The 21,184-nt window shown below is 47.8% G+C and overlaps 1 protein-coding gene across 2 annotated transcripts in view; it reads left to right on the top strand.

Annotated features, from left to right (window-relative positions):
• Positions 1–21,184, top strand: part of GPC1 (glypican 1) — a 231,916-nt gene that overhangs the window by 196,725 nt on the left and 14,007 nt on the right. For both annotated transcript variants that reach the window (XM_069792007.1, XM_069792008.1), the window contains exons 3-4: positions 2,956–3,347; positions 20,137–20,302. In XM_069792007.1, the coding sequence (XP_069648108.1) occupies positions 2,956–3,347; positions 20,137–20,302 (558 nt within the window). The remainder of the gene's footprint in view (positions 1–2,955; positions 3,348–20,136; positions 20,303–21,184) is intronic.

The following is a 21,184-nucleotide window of genomic DNA, read 5'->3' as shown; positions in this document are numbered from 1 at the left end:
CAGTAGGAAAAATTGCCATGTGCTGCTGACTTTGGGACTAGTGATGGCTGAACTGTTTGAGTGGGGGGAAATACAGACCCAAAGGATTCCCTTGGGCTGGGATGAGAGGTCCCAGGCTTTGCAGAAAGCTTGTCCTACCTTGGGAGAGAGCTCCTCTCTGGCAGCTGGGGCAGGGGAGTAGGAGTTGGGACCCAGGGAGAGGGCAGGGGTCAAATCGCCCTTTGTTTTGAGATTCCACAGGAGAGGCTTTGATAAGCTGTGTTAGGAGAGGCTTTGATAAGCTGTGTTAGGACAGCACGTGCTGCAGGCATCCCTTCTTATTAAACGGAGGTCCTTTAGTAAAGTACTTGTTGATGGGATCAGCTTTTGACTTTTTTCGTATTACCCCATTACAAGGTAATTTTATAGGTGGTTTGGGTGCCCTGACAGCCCGCTGGCAGCACACTTATACCTACTGGTGTCTGTAGGAAGAAATCCAGTTTTAATAGGGAAGATGGAGAAACACATGCAGATCAGTCATTTGAGAGACGGAGGGATCCCAGTACAAACGTTTGGAGATACAAACTGTCACCCAGGTCAGGTTGAGTAAGAATACATTTCTTCCAAAAGTACACTTGAAAACCACAGTTTTTATTCAACATTTTAGATAACATGTTTTCATTTTCTGAAACCAGGACATGCATAAGTGATTAAACCAAACTTCTGCTAAGACCTAGTTTGCTTATGATCTTTTAAAAGCAATTAAATCAAATTTTAAACTATTAAGCAGTACATGATTGTGGCTGGAGGAAGCCAGGCTATTAATGCTGGGTATCAGTTTGTTAAAATACAAGAAGTTTCAATATTAGCAGCCTGTGGCGCAGATGCAGAGAGTGTTTTCACTTGCTCAGTCTGCTTGTTGAGTTTTAGCTTTGTTCAAATCTGAGAAGCCAACGAGAGATTGGTAATGCAGGAAGGCTTGAATGGCCTTTCCAGTCTGTGAATATAAACAAGACACATGGAAATGAGCTTTACTAGTTCTAAAATTTCAGAGTTCCTTAATTGTAGTCAGTGCTGTTCCCTCAAAAAATACTTTGTTTAATAAAGCTTTGTACATGCAATATGCATTTTTCAGAAGTTTTTCTTTCTTTTCTTATATGCCTAGCACAGTGAAGTTAATTTATATACCTAAGTACATTGCTGTTTGATTTTAATTGAATAACGGTTTCCCTCCAACTAGAGCTTATCACACATCACCAAAAAAAAAAAAAAGTAATTTAGATTTAAAGAATAGTATAATCAGATTTGCTTCAAAAAGGCCCTAAAAAGTACATATGTAATTGAAATGAAAATGATTATTTAAATCATTTTCCTGTCACTGACTTAAATGATGATAAAAGTTGCTTATGTAAATCAGTAAATTGAATCAGGCCGGTCCTGCTATGAGTTCCCCACTGTGCAGTCTCAGAGAGCCTGAAGGTAGCTGTCAGTCAAGAGGATAGAAGTACCTAAAGATGTTGGTAAGGGAGGAGCTGAATCTGTCATCTTTACCCTGCTGTATGTAGCAAGAGAGTCGCATTTCTGTCACTTCTACGACCACTGAACCTAGGGTGTAAAACCATTTAGTTGTTTATACCTAAACAAAAGCAGGATGCAAATCCAAATGAGCAAACGGGAAGAGAACCTCGAACATGATAATGTTGGCCTCAGTTCAAAACACTTGAGTACAGCCCTGTCTTTAAAAACATAATAAGACGTGCCTGTTCCTGTCACAGCTTGGGACTCTGGCACACGCTTTACAGGCTGTGCCTCAGAGCCAGGCCGGCTGTGATGACTAGGCTTGATGGGGGCATCTCTGTGAAGGAATGGCACCATCGCTGGTGTAGCCCTGCTCCATCTCACCAGGGCTTTGGAAATAACGCATTGGAAAATAAGCAGAGAGGCAGGAAAGAAAGGCGACTCGGACAAGTTGCAGTGATCTCTCCAAAGGCAGCTTCAAATTGTGCATTGGATCATGGTGGTTTTGGGTCAGTAGGTCCAACAGCTAGTCAGAGTAAAGCCACGTCCTCTTCAGGTAAATGTGCTGTCCCAAAGAAGAGCTTGTGCCTGCAGGGATCTTGTCTTAGACTGCTGTGCTTTGTGCTTCAGACACGTATGTTGTACTAGAGTCCTGCTGGCTTCCCTAAATTATCAGTGCCTCAGCCAGGAATGGCAGCCTTCCAAGAAAAAAGGAAAATGGTGGGGGCACGCAGTTCTGTTTTAGAATTAAAGTTGCAGTCTTCTCCAGAAGAGCCATCACTTTTGTGTGATGGTAAGAGCAGGCAATGCTGGAGGAATAACAACCTTTCACGTGATGAAATGGAAGACTTCAGGTTATCTAATAGATTAAATCTTTATCTTGCTTCATTCTGGTATGGATGCTAATATTGATACACTAGTCTGACTCCAACAGCAGTCATTACAGGATAGGCCTCCATTGCCTGAGCAGCATCCAAGCAGCCTTGTGTGTTTACGTTTTCTAGTGATGTTTAACAAGTGTCAACTTCTGTGCCAGAAGCAGCTGGTTCTTGATTCAGGGTTGAGTTTCTCGTAAGGTGTTGGCTGACAACTGTGGCGAGTTACAGTATATGTAAGCAATGCCAGTTGATGCATTCTGAAAAGAAAACCTATGACCAACACTATGGTGCCTTAACACGCTCCGAGAAGAGCCTCAATTTTGGTTCTAGGTGAGGCCACCAGAAAAGGCAGAGAGGCCCAGACCATGGTTCTCTGGCACTGGCGCTGGGGGGTTCCTCCTTCAATCTTCTCAGCTAAGGCTCAGGGTTGAGAGTACGGGTAAGGTTTGTTGGAGGAAAAGCTCTGTTAGGGCCCTTCTCTTTTCTCAGGGCATTTGGTTCTGCTGCCAAACAGCCCAGCCCATTAGCTTCCTGCTTGTCCAACTGATGCATCACCGTCTCCTTTTTCTTCTTTCTTCAGGTTATTTCCAGGATTTGTTGAACAAGTCAGAAAAGGCCCTTTATGATGCTTTTCCAAGCATGTATGGAGAATTGTATACTCAAAACATGAAGATCTTCAAGGACTTGTACAGCGAGCTACGCCGCTATTACCGGGGCTCCAACATCAACTTGGAAGAGGCCCTCAATGAGTTCTGGACACGCTTGCTGGAGCGGCTCTTCAAGCTGATGAATCCCCAGTACCATATCACAGATGAGTACCTGGACTGCATGGTGAAACATGCGGAGCAGCACAAACCCTTCGGGGAAGTTCCCAGGGACCTGAAGGTGAAGGCAACCCGAGCCTTCATTGCAGCGCGCTCCTATGCACAGGGCTTTCTTGTGGGCAGCGATGTGGTCAAAAAGGTGTCTCAGGTATGTTGGGGTTCTTCCTTCTCCTCTATCCACACATTGGCAGGAGCCAGTCAACTACTACTGTTGGGGAGAGGGGGGCGTTATTTCCCCTTATGTTTTCATTACAAAGCAAGCAGGTTTTTTTCACTTCTATAAAACAAGCTGCTTGAGGGTCACCCATCAGTGGAAGGGAGCAACAAGCCTGGACTTTTACAGGCACTGATAGCACAGAAGAAGTGAGGTATAATTCACCACAAATCAGTCTTTACCTCATTGTAACCTATGCAGCAGAGTGCCAAGGAGATGTCAGTCATCCAGGCTGTAAAAGCCATTCTGTTGCTTGCCTCGATTCCCCGCACTTCCTCGACAGGGAAATGGCATGCCTCTAAATCATGCTGCCTTATTTTCCTCCTTGATGGCGATATGACGTAGGGTGTGCAGAGCTGAGTTGCCACGAGTGTGCTGGGAATACGTGCAGAGAGATGCATTTCAGCGGTCGGTGATGGGATTGCTGTGTCTGTTTATGTAGCCGTGTATATTTGTACAGCTTCTGTGTACAGAGAGGGTGAGTTTTTAAAGTTCATTGGGATCTTCAGGGATGAAAGGTGCTATATAAATGTAAATTAACATGACTGAATCCAGGGTTTCAGAAGGAAGGAAATTGTCTGTATTCTTTACTGCAGAAGCAGCCTTTCAGAGCCAGAAGAAGGTGAGTGTCCTGAAAAAAGATATTTGGGCTTTTCACACAGGTAGTGAGGAGAAAATCCATACTAAAAAAATGACTTGCATACTGCATGTGGAGATGGCAATCAGCACGTGTGAGAATCAGGGTGTGATTAAACTGTGAATGTAAAAATATAGAATTGCAATTAATTTCCTCACAAGGTAATGCATGGTAATGCATAGCAGAGGACGGTACTATTCGATGCAGCAAATCCAGACTTTGATCTCAGGAAGAAACATTAATGTGGTAACAGTGACAAATGCTTTAATTTATCAATGTGGGACTATAAAACTGTTCAGCTACCCAAAAGCCTTTGTACATCTCATTAACATGACACTCTCCTGACACTTAAGACAGATAAAAGAGGAGAATGATGTAATTTCAGGGGGAACCAAAGTAAAATATTTTTCATAAATCCTTGAATGGCAGAGATTTCCAGCTCAATGTGCATGATTCTGGCTGTAGCCGAGTTTGGTGGGTAAAGCAGGCTGGCAGGGCAACTGCAGACATGGTATCAGCAGAATGGAAGGACCTGAGATAATGACATTCAGCATATTTTTCCCCCATCTTCATGTAGGCTTCTGACCCACTGGATTTTGATTCTGGTCCACAGTTTCTGAATTCTCTTGGCATCGCTTATCAAACGGAATGTGGCATACATGACCTGTCACAGATCCTCCTCTTCCCTCTGCCTTCCCCCAACCTGTTCCTCCAGCATGGAGGGTCTTCCAGAAGGGTCCCAACCATTCCTCTCTCTCACAAGAGCCCTCCTTGGGGTTGCAGTTAACCCGGCATGTTGCTGTTGTAGCACAATCTGCGTGAACTGAGTCAGGAAACCTCAGCAAAGCCTCCCTGACAGCTGATTTTGTAACAAAGGCCCAAACTGGTCCATTTCCCCTGTCTTCAGGAATGGGTTTAGTGCTTTAGGTAAGAGGGGGTGAGAATGCTGAGGTGGGAAATCCATTTTACAGATGCCCTCAGCTATGTCTAAAATAAAAGGCCTGGTTTACCTACTTTACCTGATGTGCATTTACACTAGTGCCAAATGGATGTGAAGTGCTGAACTCGGTCTGCAACTGGTGCTTTCGTTTTAGTTGTTTTTCATGTTGCTTTATACTTATGACATTAGGAGAAAGTATATAAGACTTTTAAGATCAGAGACTGGGATTTGACTTTTTCTGTCAGCTGGTAGCAGCTGTCTTTAAAAAAGTAACTCTTTGAGCTGAAATTTTGTACAGAGTAGCAGTGAGTGTTTTGGTCAGGAAGTCTAAGAAAGCCTGTTTAAATGGACACTTAGAAATAAATTACCTAGCTTTGGGCTTCTGAAAAATTAGATTACTTCGGTTTTATTTATTTTCAAATCCCAGAAAAGCTACTGCTTTCTATTAAAACCCTCCTGGTTTTGGCTTCTCAGACACTTCCAGTTCAGTGTTTGTCACCTGTATCCTATCGCTGTTTCAGGTCCTTGTGCCGAGTCTGCATTACTGGGCATTCTAGAGAAAGACTGGTGCTGTTTGCTAGATTTTCTGGCTGTCTTAAAATGGGGAAGGGCCTGCCCTGACTGAGCTACAGGTGGGGACTTTGTGAGATTTCTTTCATTCCTGCTGCCATTCCACTGTGCCCAGGGGGACCTTTCTTCCCCAGCTTCCAGCTGCCCGATCTCATAGGAAGCCATCGCTTTGGGCAGCCCTTGGCTGGTGTCTGGTGGGCGCGCAGGGCTAGGAACAGGAGCGGTGTGCCAGGAGCAGGCGTTCTGCATATCCTACTGGCAATAAATAGTTTGAGGGCAGCCGGGGAGAAAATGGCAAAACCATTTTTCATCTTTACTGCCGTCCTAGCTTGTAAGGCAAAGTCACCCTGACAGACTGCAGGCTCTGACACCAAGATCTAAAGCTTTTAATGCTGCAGTCCCTGCCACCACGCTGACAGCAGTGGAAGCGCTGCCATCTGCACGGCGGCTGTGGGAGGTGGCCTGGGGCACACGCGTGGCTGGTGCGGCTCCTCGCAGCCCAGGTGGAGCGGCAGGCCTGGGGATGGATGTGCGGGTCGGTGCCCTGCCCCGGTACAGGGTTACGGGCTACTGATGTGCCACACGTGGGTGGGGGTGTTGGGGCAGCATCTCTGTGTTCACATTCAGGTTGTATGTTTCTGTACCTATTCTTTCAGCACAAATTGCAGGTTTTCATTTAAGTTGCACAATGCCAAGTGCGTTTTTCATTGTCTGCCTGAAGTAGCAGCTACCAAAATGGCAGCAGCCACAAAAGCCTTAGTGAAGGGCACACAGAGAAGGGGCTCCCCCAGAGATGCACACCTCGTGCTGCATGCCAGGGCAAGAGAAAAAAAAAATCCCAGTTTTGTTTAGGATCCTTTTCTTTGGTTGCAAGATTGGCACCTGCCCAAAAATAGTGTTTGCTGCAACGATGAGCTTCATGTGAACAGGTGAAGGCCTTGCGCTGGGAGGCTTGCTGCCTGCCAGCTGCTGCTCAGAGATCCACACTTGGTGTGAGCAATTGCCAGCTTTGGCAACAAGAGCGAGAATGTGCTTCTGTGAAGTACGTGGTGTAGGTGAATTGAAGTACGGGGAGGGGGGGAGCAAAACTATGATAGTAAAAATGGCAAGGGCTGAGAGATAACCCCTTATAAAACAAAAGGAAAAAGTCCTCAGAGAGGTGCAGCATGATAAACAGGAATATCTTGGCTGGTTTTGTTATCTATTACTCACATTACAATACTGCTGAGGCATCTAAGTCTTAGGTCAGAACTATTGCACAAAGTGCTGTGGGGTCAGGTAGCAGAGGTGATCCTGTCCACACCAGGGCACCCAGACAGGACAGTGAAATCATGCACGGGTCCTTGCTGGCCTCGTGCATCTCAGCGCCATGCCCATGCTGCACCAATGGGCAGGGAGGAGAGCTGCCCCATGCACGTCAAAAAATGTCCAGAGTCCTCAAATTCCCCTCGGAGGCCTGACAACCTGCGAATCTCAGATGAAAGCACAGAAAAAGTAAATAAATAATGTTCCATTTCCAAAGGCAGGGAGAGGAGGTGTTTTAAAATGAATTTTGCTCATCAGTCAGGACAATCTTTCCTTTGCTGGATCTTAGTTGCTTCTTGCTCCTGAATTCTAAGTTTCCCCATGGTAGTGGGGATTGATGTGATGCAACACCAGCTACATAAGCAAGAAACACTTACTGAAATAATCAATTTGAATAGTTCTTTGCATTTCCTTTTCTCAGTAGATGTTCTTAAGGCTGATTCTCATTTGAGTTTGAAATTAAATATGATTAATTTCTTTACTAATTATAGGCTTTTTCACTAAATCCTGTATTTCATTTCGCTGATGAAGGTCGTCTATCACTACATTTTTATTGAAGCAATACTGTGTCTCACAATACATTTCAGCCTTATTTTTTAAACTTTTATGTTAGTATAAGGTAAATGGCAGCTTTCCTATTTACCATATGAGTAGTTTTTAAACACATGGTGGGTCAAGCTGCATTTGGATGGGAACTGAATTCCAATTAAAAAGGCCCAAAAATAGAATTTTTATAAATTTTTTAAAGAGTTAATTGAATGTGCTGGACACATATGGAAAATAATGTTTATCTAAACATGCTTTACATTTCCAACAAGTCAATAATATAACAAAGACAGTATGGTCATTCCTGGTCCTCATGTCCTTTAAGATTGTGGCCATTTCTCATACCCCACTTTTTTCCATAGCCTGTAAAGACATAGTTGAGTTCTGTCTGTCTGCTTCCAGTTGCTTTTTGGGTGAAGTAGTGTCGTGGTTTAACCCCAGCTGGCAATCAAGCACCATATAGCCAGTTGCTCGCTCCTCCCCCACCCAGTGGGATGGGGGAGAGAATCAGAAAAAAAAGTAAAACTCATGGGTTGAGATAAATACAGTTTAATAGGACAGAAAGGGAGAAAATAATGATAATAATAATAAAATGACAATAATAATAATAAAAGAATTGGAATATACAAAACAAGTGATGCACAATGCAATTGCTCACCACTCACTGACCGATGCCCGGTTAGTTCCCAAGCAGCAATCCACACCGCCACTCCCGGGCCAGCTCCCCCCAGTTTATATACTGGGCATGACATCACATGGTATGGAATACCCCTTTGGCCAGTTTGGGTCAGCTGTCCTGGCTGTGTCCCCTCCCAACTTCTTGTGCCCCTCCAGCTTTCTCGCTGGCTGGGCATGAGAAGCTGAAAAATCCTTGACTTAGTCTAAACACTACTTAGCAACAACTGAAAACATCAGTCTGTTATCCACATTATTCTCATACCAGATCCAAAATATAGCACTATACCAGCTACTAGAAAGAAAATTAACTCTATCCCAGCCAAAGCCAGGACAAGGAGGCATAAAATTGATCTGACTCAATAAAATGAAGAATATAATCTTTCTCATGCACTTATGAAGCCACTGTGCTAAAACAGCTTGAGTGCAGTGAACTCCTGTTCCATGTGCTCAGTGACACGTCTCCATCCTTTCAGTGGCTTATCTTTATTCCGAGCATCAACAGCAAGTATGTACAACCATAAATAACATTTTATTTCATTTAAAGGATTTCACTTTTGTAATAAAATTAAGCATTTATCTAAATTGGCCTCCCCTTTGATCCTGAAAAGACAGTATAAGTGTTTGTAAATAGATGTTATGAGAATGTTGTTCCATGGCACTGGCAAGTGGCAATATCCTCATGTCACCATGTTTATTTCCTTTTCACTGGCTGTTATCCCACTGCTCGCTTTGGAGCTGTTCAGTTTTTGCATGACAGAGGTGTGTGTTCTTGTGTTATGATGATGACTCAGTGGCAGGATGCCACTGTGCAGAGACTAGCTTTGCCCCAAGGAGCCATAAGGTGCCACAGTAAATTATGTCTCCATCTGGGAGCAGCTCTCATCTGGGACCTACTCCCACCAAGGGAGGTAGCATTTTCCTTCAGGGAGATCATCTGTTTGCTTGCATGGGATTTAATAAGCCTCCCACCTTCAGACGGCAACTACTTGTACCTATAGACAGCTCTGCTTAGGAAGATACCATCATCCAGGAGTTCAGCCTCAGGGCTGGCCTCCCCTTTAAAAAAATGAGGGGAAGTAATGTGAGACGGAGTCCTGCGGGATCTCTGTGTGGGACACGAACAGCATGTCCCAAGGGTGCTGGCGTCACTGGTAGGGATGGAGGCAGGATGCAGCTCACCACAGCCAGGTACAAACAGCAACTGCTGGAGCTTGCTGGTTTTTTTCTTTTTTTCCCCTACTGTCATTGCAAACCACAGACGGGGCTTTCTGAAAATTAACTAGTCGGTGCCTTTGCTAAAAGTTGGTGCTGCTGCAGACCCAGCATTAATTCATAGGGTGGAAAATGCCACAAGCACCCTTTGCAGGTCTGGCTGTACTCAGGAGGAGGCAGACTGAAATGCCAGGAATTGAGAAGCCTGTGGTACTTCAGACACCCCTGCCTGTGAACACCTTAGACTACAGGCTGAAAGAAGCTCTTGCACCTTCAGGGACTAGTTCCTGCAGCTGTTCCTGCGCTCGCTCCCTCCTGCCCGTGCGCAGCATCTGGCACAGCTGCCAAGACCTGCCCCACTGCTGGGCAGCACGGGGCCCACAGGTGTGGAGGGCCGGGACGTGTCCTTCCTTGCCGAGGTCAGTGTCACCTCTGCTGAACTGTCTCATGTTTTCTTGGTGAGCTGCCCCTGGGCCGTTTGTATGTGGGATTGCCTGGCTCAAAACATTTTAGATCTAAGTCCCAGTCAGCATGATTCCCTCTGCAAACACAGAAGCTTTATATCCCTTTCCCCAAGCTGGCTGTGCTCCCCAAGTCACCAACGTGCCATCAGCTGCCTTCCTGCTTTAAACAACTTGGTACAGCAGCTCCTGCAGCCCCACACGCACCTCTCGCAGTCCACTGGTCTTTTCCAGCACCGCTGCATGTAAAGCTCGGGAGAGAGTTTTGCAATAACATTGCAATTTGTTTGGACAGATTCAAATTGAGCTGGATGGGGAGCATGCAGTCTTGAACACATCCTTATGTATTTCACATATTACTTTCCAGTATTTCTATCCATTATTATGTTTAAATCACAACCCTTCAGGGATAAAAACCCATAGGTGTTCTGAATATAATAGAAATAATGCAGGCAAGCAGATATATGTCTCCCATATTTACCTGGTAGTCAAAAGTCAATTGAATCTAGGTTTCAAAGGATTGAAAATTGTACCAGCTGGAAATAACTGCATCAGTAGAACAGAGCAGGGAGTGTGTTGAATGGGCAGGTGGTGGCTTGCAGTATTTTCCTCCGGAGGGAGAGGAGCATGACAGCAGCCTGTCTATCCACATGAATCTTCCTCATTTTAATATCCGAAGGCAGTTAGGCCCTAGACAGGAATCTGACGGTGCAGATCCTCCCAGTTAGCTATGAGTCCTGCCCTCAGGTCTGGTGTCCCTCGCAGGCTGTACTGCCTTCTGGAGCCATCATCATTGCCCTCTGGAAGTGCCCTCACCACTGGCTGTAGAGGGAGACAGGGCCAACTGCCCCTTGTTTCGCTGCCCCAGTTTGGCTGGATTACCCTAGCTTTTGGGTTTTTTATGTTTTTTTCCTGAGTCTGCAGAATGGCCATTTAGCTGCTGGGCTGGTGGGGATGGACCCAGGCAGCGTGTCTGGCCTCAGGCTTAACAGCAGCTCCGGTTTGCTGGAGCACAAAGGGCATGGATTTGGCATCAGCCTTCATCCTCTGTGTCGCTCACCCTGTGCTGGGCTGAACACAGGGAGGTGAAAGCAAGAGGGTCACTGAATTGCAGGGTCACCTGTGCCCTACCCTTGCCACCAGACCCTCGCACAGCCACCGCCCAGCACATCGTGCCTGCACCCCACTTGCTTTCTGATCCCTGACAGGGGTTTGGAAACATGCTTGATGTATCTTGAATGATGGGCTTGGTGAGGCTTAAAACTCACTGTGCTCCAAGGACTCATGGCTGAGCATTTGTGGAAGGAAGATGCAAAATAATGACTGAAGTGATTATACAATTCATTAGACTTTGAAAGAATCATATTTCTGTCAGCCTTGCAGCTGTTTCTTTTAGAATTTTATTCTGGAAGATTGGAAAGCTTGGTTCATTTAACACATGTCAAGGTGCTAATTACATCAGGGCTGGCATAAACATGCACAAGGCAGCTGCTGACCATGTGGCAGAGAGAGCGGGGTCTGCTCCCCGCACCAGCTCCCCCATGCTGGCAGAGGGCTGGGAGCACCTGCAGCTCCTGCTCCTTTGACCAGGGAAATTGGGTGCTGATGGCCCGGTGCACAGAGCAGCCATGGCCCTGATTTCTGGCTTGCACACGTGGAGATGCAAAGAACAGCACAGCCCTGCTTTTTTTGGTCATAGTATTTGAGAGTCCTTCCGTGGGGAGACTGTAAAAATGAAATGTTTCCCAACATGAAATTGCCACGTTGCAGATAGCCCCGATCACAGAGCCGGCCAGCTCCCTGGTGAAACACAAACCTGTCCTCCTGGTGCTGGTCTTGTTATAAAAGGGAGGGCAAGGCTGGCTTTCTGAGCCAGTTCCCGGGCTGTCACTTGTCCCACAGGCAGCTCCGCAGCACTTGTCACCACCGGCCCGGAAGGATCCACTCCCCTGCTTGGCCCTTTTTTTGTAGCTGCTGTTCTTCATACTGACAACTTTATCCCAACTGTACAGTTCCAGCTGAGGGATTTGAGGTAATTGGAGTGGGTCTGAACACCCACCTGCATTTCCCAGTGCACATAGCCTGATCTGTGAATTGAAGAACTGACCTGTTTTCTCTTAAACGCTACCCCAGAATGGTTTTTTCACAGCTGGTGGGAAGAACTTCCCTTACTTCTATCACCTGTCTTTAAAACATGCACAAGAAGGTAAGTGAGGGTGCTATGAATGCCTCAGCTGCAGCCACCTGCATAGCTCTGTTCAGCCCCCAAACCTGTGGAGGTCTCCAGCTATAGATGCTTTCTGCCTCTATCTGCCCAGCACACGTGCCTGCCTCTAGAAAGCTGCCTGCTGGCTTTAAAGCATCTGTTGGTTTGGAAACCTAAGTTGCCTGATGTCGCTGGGTTTAGCTGGTGCTTCTGGAGGTTAGGATGGCCATTCATGCAGTAGGTCCTTCTACCTTGAAAAATATACCTGAGAGTTAGTGGAGGCACATTTTGACATATATCTGATGTGTCTGGAGGTATTTTGGGTTAACCCCAACCATCCCTCCATCACACCAAAGCCACAGCCAAGAGCTACAGGTCCCCATGCCCACCTTGGGTCTGCACTGCTCCTCGGAGGCTAGAGCCAGGAAGGGACCAGGAGAGCAGCCATGCAGCAGGGACGTGGTCCGGCTCGGTGAACACCAACACCACAGGGAGCTCCCTGCACGCCACCCTCAGACTCCCTTGGACAAAATTTTTAGAGGGGACAGAGCCCACAGGACACCACCTCCACCAACAGTGTTAGGGACTAGGTCAGCCTTCTCCCTCTATCAGCCGACCTGCCTGTGTCCCCGTGACAAGCCAAGGGGGTTGACAGCACTTCCAGCAGCCTGTATTTTTCACCCAGGCCTCTTTCTCCATCCCCAAATCTCTCCTCTCTACCTAACCCTGCTTCCCTTGGGAAGCAAGGCACAGATGGCTCACAGCAGCCTGGGGGTGAATGTGCAAGGGGAGGGGGGGGGTGGGAAAAATAACAGCAACAGCTCAGCTTATTTTATTGGTGTTAAATGCCTTTCAGATGTACTTAAAGGCCCCTGAAGGCCAAGGAGTCCCATCACATTGCAGCTAGGCTGCAGGTTCTCATTTGCTTTTAAGCCAGGCTTCAAAAGGAGAAAGGATTAGGGGTTGGGGGGTTCTTTTTTTTTTTTTTTTTTTTTCTCTTTTCCTTTTTTGAAGCCAGCACTTCAAAAGCAGCATCTGCAGCTTGGCTGCAGGTTCTGGGTGCCAAAGGAGCTGGCCACCTCCTAATGGACGCAGGAGGAGCCTTGCCGCCAGCTGCAGGAGGAGCAGAGCTGGGATCACCCCTCACAGCCAGCCGGAGCCAGGCGTGCTGTGCCGGAGAGGCAGCAGCACAGCCAAACCGCATGCCATGCTGCTGCGGTAGCAGCTTGATACTGCCACTGTTAAAACAATTTTCCAGATGCCTGTAGCTTCCTAAAGCTCAACCTTTCTCCAACACTCAGGAAGCTGGTAGGGGGAGAGAGGATCATTGCGTGGAGGATCAAAAAGACCCCGTAACTCCTGGACATGATATACGGAGCTTGCCCCAGCACTGGTGCCTCTTGGTCACTCTTCCCCAGGGCCTCCCTCTCTGCATCCCACAATTCGTTCTTTGGTCTTTCCAGCCAGCTTTTCAGGAAATAGTTGGCTTGGATAAAGAAATGCTTTTTGGAGTGAGGAGGGTGTAGCAGCTTGTAGCTAAGAGAGACAGAGCGCTTGTGAAAACCCAGTAACATATAAGACTCACATCATCACTTCCGTGGTCCTTTCTGTGCCCTGATATTACTCAGGGTGTTTCAGAGGCTCTTGAATAATTTCCAAGCAGTAGGCATTAGGGTAATGGCAGAAAACATGTCTCTTCTTTGCACCTCTCTGTTCTTCTGTGTGACCTGTCAAATGAGGTCCCAGTTCAGAAGGGTAAAAAACCTCCCACTATTGTAGATTCAGAGAGGTCCAGGGTCAGGCCAGGAGGAATTGCACCCCTGTTTTGCATCCCTTGTGACTTGCACCAAACCTTGTACTGAAAAGAGGTCTACAAATCAGTAGGTGTTGTTTGGAAAATCAACATATAACCTAGGTAGGTGCTTTAGTGGAAGAAAGAGCAGATAATGGTCGGTCTGAGAGGGAAGTGTCCCATGGCTATAAAACATGCTTTGGTTATATGTGAGCATGTGTATCTGTGCAAAGATGGGTAACTTGAGTTGAACATGCGAATCACAAGCTTGATTTGTTCTTTAAAGGCACAGAGGAAGGACAAGAAGGCTTTTTCCTATGTTCTGGAAAAATCTAGCCCATTTTGACCAGAGCGCTGCCCTTCTGCTGTGTGTCCTACAGAGACTAAAGCCCTGGCCATCCCAAGAATTGTCTGCACTTAGGTGTCTTCAGTCCCTTGAGTGTCTGTGCAGGGGTGTCTTGCCTGTTTGAGCTGAGTGCTTTCCGTTTCTACAAGTAGTTTCATCTCCCTGTACCTTCACTTCAGAAAGCTTATAACTGTTCTGAAATTATGTTTTAGGTAATATGAAGGATAACTTAGCTCTCCTCAAATGTGTCTCAGTGCAGGGAGACAGAGTAGGTGACTGGTTGTTACCCCTGAGCCTCCTGTGTTTCTGTGATCCTCTGCTTGGAAAGCATATTAATAAAATACATGGCAGGAGCTTTGTTTTTTGTTAGAAGCCTTTCACACTGAATGTTTTCTAAATTGGCTGGGGGGTGGCAAGGAACCCAGTTAGCGACTAATCCCCCAGCCCATCTTCTCAGCACATTGCTTGCGAAAGTCATTAATTTTACTGTAATTGATTTAAACGTTGCTCAGGAGGAAGAAAAATTAGGGAAATCAATGCTACACCAAATGCTGAGAATTATGTGTTCTCAATTTTCTGTCATATTATCTCCACACATGCCCATTCTCTGCTGGCTGCTGGGCAAATGCTGGTGCTGAGTAGTTGCACAGTGAGCCCCAGCTCAGCAGTCACGTTGGGCAGCTGTGCCGTGAGCTCTGCAAACCTGCGAGCAAGCTCCAGCTCCATCTGAGACATGATACAAGGGAGTCTGCAAAGATCTTTTGCTCTGGCAAAGCACTTGCCTCCAGCAATTCACATCTGGTCGGGTGGCTCCATCAACAAAGCATGGGCACATCAGGCTTTGGAAAGTAGCCATGGAAAAGCGCAGAGCTCGGCTCATGCTACAAGCAACAGTCACAGGATAATACCTGATGACAACCTCCTTGAAATGTCAGCCCTTTTGGTGGAATGGGGCTTTTTATGAGGCAGCCACCTGTTCCCGTTGCATTACCTCATTGCTACTCGAATCAGCTACTGTATCCCCAGCTGTAAAGTAGTTTTAATTAAAATGAGTTATTGCTTAATACTGATTTATCCCCTATTCAGGGTATATCTTAGAAGATAATATTTTTTCCTTATCACTTCATCACTGGGCTTACACTTTAGGGGACTGTACCCAGTGATGTCACTGGGATCAGAATAGAATATGTGGATTTTAACTGAGCAATGATGTAGAACAATGTATTTTTAAGCTGGGCTTAGCTTTGTTTTGTGTATTTATTTATAACTCTGACAACTGAATGAGAAGTGCCCTGGCTCCAAGCCGTATCTCTCAGTAATAATTTTTTTTCAGATCCCTGGGAAATGGCTTCTTCGATGTATTGTGCATGTTCTCTTGACATCTAAATGCAGTCGCTAGGTCACTGAGCTAAGAAAAGACTATAGGTGCCACTAAAGTTAAAGGAGAACCCTATGTCCTTAAAGGAGAACCAGCCACAGGCTGGGCCAGGTTGATGGTATTTAGAGAAATCAGTTATTGTTATGTACTGTCTTCATGCTGTGCCAGATCATTTAAAGATGAAGAAATTATGTTAGCTTTCACTCCATCTGCAGGAGTTCGTGTGTTCCTGCTTTCAGGCCACCTGTGATGAATAGAGGACATTACTTATTGATCTATCAGTTACTGCAAATCTGCACTGGGAAGCCGGAAGGGCTCTCCATCAGGTCTTAGCTGGCATCCATTAGCTGTTGGGCAGGGGGGGAGGTCATAATGTTTCAGGTCCTTTTAAAGGCCAAAGGGTGAAAGAGAAGGACAATGAAGTGAGGGTATCTCAATGTGCAGGTGGAGGTCAGTCTTGACTTTGCCAGCCTGGAGAAACTGCTTCACTCTCTACTGTGGGGGTGTTTATCTGGAACAAGCTGCCATGGGGGGGGCACATGGTCTCACAGCTCCAGCCTGAGGAGCTCTTCTCCCCAGTGCCACTGCTGGAGCTGGCTGTGCCCGAGAGGTGAGCAGGCAGGAGAGCTGCAGCACTCTCCTGATTGTGTTGCTGTATGCATACAGGGGAGGGAATCTCAGCCCCTCCTAACTGGGGCTGAGATTCCCCTGTGTGGATACAGCATACCTGAAAAAACCCTGGAAGTTTTCTTCAGCAAACTAATCCACAAGGACTAAGAGATGTTTGAAGTCCCCCAAAAGGATGGTGCAGGATCAGGGCCGGGAGGGGCTTTGGGAGCCCCAAGCCCTTGCTCTCCTCTGCTCTGTGTGGAGCAGAAGTCCACTGGCTGGCTGGAACAATAAGGAACTGAGCTCTGACCAAGCAAAACATGCAGAAAATATGCTTTGAAGTTCCTCGTCCTCCTCTCTCATCCCTCTGTTGTTGGTTCGCCTCTGCAGCCTGCCTGTGAAAAAGGAGTGCTGCTGCCAACAGGAGATGTTTGGGTTGTTCTTTAGGGAAAGGGAGTGGAGCCTGGCCTCTTCCACCTGCAAAAATTAATACTTATCCTTTCTGCCAAGAGATTAAGTTGAACACTTGGCACCTGCCAGGTTCGAGCAACAGCTGGTGGTGGATGTGTCACCTGCTCATCTTCAGAGGAGAGGCTCTGGGGCAGGGGAGCAGGGGCAAGGGGTGCCACCTCGCCTGCATGCTGCAGGCACCCTGCACCTGGGGCAGTGTGGCACTCCACTGTCCTCCAGGACACAAAGCCACCTTGCAAGAGTGACAGGCTGGCAGTACACACACAACTTCTCTCTGACATCCAGAAATGATCCTTGCTGAGGTGCAAAAGCAGTTTTTTCCCCCCCCAGACCCTCAGGAGCTGAGCCTGAGCCTCGGGCACCGTTGTTCACCTGCTGCTCTGCCTGCGCCCACTGACGCAAAGCAGGTGGCAGACCACAAGAGCTGCACGGGCAGGAGGTGGCTGCTTTGTGGGCACCGGTGTGGATGCAGGCAGTGTAACTGGGGACAGGCGGTTTTGGCTGGCTGACAGCCATGGAGAGGTCAGAGGGAGGTGGGTTGCAGGATGGCAGGCAGCTGTCTGCATCACGGGGAGCCTTGGCAGCTGCCCGTGCTTGCCAGTCGTGCCAGAGGCCAGATGGAGTAGATGGGCACCCGCTGCTGCTCCTCTTCTGCAGCTCTGTGTGGTGGCAGGGCACGGATGGCCCTGCATGACTACTCTCCAGTGGTCAAGGGAATGCTGTGCTCAGGGTGTGAAGGTCCTTTCTGTTTTGCCAGAAAAAGACACACACAAAAATAAATGCAGAGACCAGGATAAATTCTGCAAGCAGAAATACTTGTGAAATGCCCACTGGACCTGTCACAAGCTTCATTTAAATACGGGCTTGCTGTGGTCGCCTGGGTAGCTCCAGTACAGTTGCTGGGTTTATACCGTACCTTAAAGCTAAGTATGTTGGAGATGCTTTTCTGAGCCAAGATCTGTCACTTGCCTCTCTCCGTGTCCCCCACGGGCTCTGGCAGGGTACCAAATAGCTTTGTTTTCTAGCTGCTGGTAGCTGTCCTCTCTGCCACTGGATGGCTGGCCCACACCGCCCCAGGGGCATTTCCTGCACAGGCACTGCTGCAATCCCACTTTCCAGCCAAAGCACTTCGGCTCCCTCCACTCCAAAAGGCTGCACAGGGCAACCACAGATGTATGTGGGTTCAGGCAAACCATCCGTCCGCTCCCTGATTCTCATCAGTACTGCGGAAAGTCTCACACTTCAGGGCCCAGCTATGTGACTCATTTGTGCCGCAGCTCCCAGGATGTTGCAGCCCAATTTGTGCTGTGTGAGGTTACAGTGCTCCATGGCCACAGCTGGATAAGCCGGGACCAGTGGTGATGGGGCGTGCCAGTAAAACATGGAGACAAAGTTGTGTTCAGGACCCAATTGCATGTGCAGATTACATGCTCTGGTTGGAGCGTCACCATATAATTCATGTGCGCAAACGCTCTGTCTGGGGAAGGAGAGGTCACAGCTCCCTTCCTAGCTACATCTCCTGATTTCTGTGTAAATGCTCTGGTTTCGGAAGGTCTTCAGCTACAGCCTGTGTTAGTGTTCAACATGCTCTTACCTGTTGTCTTTTCAGTCACTATTCAGTCATGGTTATTTAAACCCTGAGATGAAAAAGAAACTATTCTTTTGTTTGCCTGTCCCTCTGCTTTGTCGCACCCCCCCTCAGATCACTGAGGCTGGAGACAGCTGTGCCTTAATTGGCTTCTCCTAGGGATGAAGTGAGCAGTACCCAGGCGGTGTGGTGGGACAAAGCCTCCATCTCCTGGCAGCAGAGCTGCACGGCAGCCAGGCGCCGGTTTCTGTCTGCGGGAGTTGTCCCAGAACGAAGGCAGAAAGCTCACCAAGGAAGCAGAGCGAAGCCTTGGCGTGCGTGGTGTTTCCTGCAAGGCTCAGAACCTCCGGCAGCAGTGGAGCACGGTGTTTATCTGCACGCATCTCAGGGCTTGTTCTGGCTGCCGAGGCAGGGGAGCGGTCTCCATTTGGGTTCTTTCTCTGAGACCTAGAGATTTTTGTTCTGGTCCTGAAGAAGGTTCTCATGAGGTTATTTTAATGCATTCCTGCCTGATGAAGCCCCAGCACCATCCAACATCTGTTTTCCAAGGCTGACTGGAAGTGAGGTGCTACCGTGCAGGCAGTTTCAGGAGGGAGGAAGCTTAGGGATTTTTTTTTCTCTCAACCTCTGATAGTGGGCTCAGCATGTTCATGCTCTCCTAAGGGTACCTCAGAACTGAATCTTACTGGAGTACCCCAGAAGAAACTTAAAAGGCCATGTTCTAAGTATTTTTCACAAGTAGTAAAGAGATTGGGGCAGTTCTCAGCATTGCAGCTGCACCTCGAGGCTCAGGGATTTTTCCATGTCAAAATTTGCCCCTTCGATCACTTTTCCCCCTTTGGGCTCCTTGTGAGTGCCGAGTACCTGGTACCAAGAGAGACTTGCATGCAGTCAGTTATGTTTATTTTTGTAAATAGTTTTAAAAGAATGACAGGGGAATTGCAAATGGATGCATCTCCAAAGATGGAGAAAGACCGCAAAGGAGAAAACACTTTAGCAATAAGACAGGGGAGCGCTGAGCTCTGCCAGCATCTCTGCAGGGTCTGCTAGGTTGTTATTCATCCCTCAGCTTACACTGACAGCCCTTTGCCCATGGCAGTCAGAGGGGGACACTGTCCCATGGCTGACGGTCTAAGGGACTTTGACATGCTGCAGAGGCTGCTGCCGTGCTTTCTGGGCTCTGTGCCTGCACTGGCTCTGGGCTTATGGGACCAGAGTGGTTTAATTAAAGGTGGCAAAGCCACCTCCAGAGTCACCTCTGCAAAGCATCAGCTGCACGTGCAGTGCCTGCAAGCCACTGGCACGGGGTGTGTTGGCCCACTTCACTGGCTGCCTGCGGCTCCTGAAGTGCTTTCAGAGAGCAATCGCTTCCCAGTGTCGAGTGCTCTCAATTGCCCATATTTTTGGAATTGTTCAAGTCTTCCCCCAACACCATTCTCCTTTCCAAAGATGCCAGCTGAGAACTTTCCATGTCCAAGCCCCCACGGTGCATCCCCCCAGGAAGCCGGAGATGCAGTTTGTGGTGGGACACCTGCGTCTGCCAGACAGTGACAACAAACCCTTCCTGCAGAAAGGGCACAGTTGTGGCACTGATTGCAGAGGCTCCAGGGGCACATGTGCACCATGTGTCGGGGTCACAGTTACAGCCGCTGGACAGCCCAGGCTGTCTGTGTGGCCATCAGACCAGGCTGGAAGGGGGATGGTGCTCACATACAGGTTTTTCCAGAACCCTGGGTTCAAACACAACCTGAGGAACTAGCAGCTGCCTCAGAGGTCCTGTCCCTCCAACAGGAGTGACGCCTGAAGAAGGGTGGGGGGGAAGGACAGGCAGTGAGAGGGGAAGCGGCTTTCCCAGGGCCACACACCCAGGGAGCCATGCTGCCTTTCAGATCACACCAAGCTCTTTCACCCCAGGGAAGAGGGTAGTTCACCCACATGCCCCCCCGACCAGCCTGTGTGTCTGACTCTGATCTGTCTCCCTCAGGTATCTCTCAGCCATGAGTGCACTCGCGCCATCATGAAGCTGATGTACTGCCCGCACTGCCGAGGCATGTCCAGTGTGAAGCCGTGCAACAACTACTGCCTGAACGTTGTGAAGGGCTGCCTGGCCAACCAAGCAGACCTGAACACCGAGTGGAAGTACCTGATGGGTAAGATGACCTTACTCTGCTGCAGCACAGCTGCCTCTCAGCACCTTTTGAACTCTCTGAAGTAGTGTTTGGAGAGTAAAGAAAGGACTGTTGGAGGCTCTTTTACACCACAGTTTCTCTGTCCATGATCTGACACCTAGAAGCTATTGCAGGACATTTTGATGGGCTTTAATACCATTAGAAAGGACACTGCTGGGCTGGCTAACAAGAGCTTAGAGAGTTCATCTTGCCCACACTTTGCATTCAAGTCATTCTTCCTTCCCTCCCAAGTGTTGAAGCTTAGGGACAGATCCTGCCACCTGTACACTGTCAGAGCTGCATCCTCATCCATACCAGAGCACTTGTGAGAGCAATTGCAGCCCTCCTTGGGAGGTAGTCTAGAAACTAGCCAAAAACTGTTTCCATGGGAGGAGAGCAAAGGAATCAGAATCATATACTTCTAAACAGAAAGACGTGTCTTAAACAAATACATGGGGAGGGGGAAGTTACAGGCATCGCCAGGAATGGGAAAATTAGACTTGTATTTTAAATAAGAAAAGAGCTCATTTCATTTTTGTTTTCTCACTCAGCTAAGATTATGAGTCTCTTAAAGTGGGTTGTATCTGTATAGAGAAGTCCATTTCATTGAGTTTAAAGCCAGAAATATCACTGTGATGGTGTGGTCTGATCTCCTGTGCAACACAGGCTGGAGAACTTCAACCAGGCGTTTCTGCAGGAAATTCTGCATTGCCTGATCAGATCTGGGCATCTCTTTTAAGAGGACCTCATGGGTCACTCAGCTGTTTTGCAGAACCTGTGGCTCCTGGTTTAAATGAGAACTATTGCTGAGAGTGGCTTGTGGAGCCGATGGGCATGATTTAAGGCTGGTGAGAGTCTGTGTTT

This window comes from Haliaeetus albicilla, chromosome 9, assembly GCF_947461875.1.
Source record: "Haliaeetus albicilla chromosome 9, bHalAlb1.1, whole genome shotgun sequence".
Taxonomy (NCBI): domain Eukaryota; kingdom Metazoa; phylum Chordata; class Aves; order Accipitriformes; family Accipitridae; genus Haliaeetus; species Haliaeetus albicilla.
This window is presented reverse-complemented; position numbering and strand designations above follow the sequence as displayed.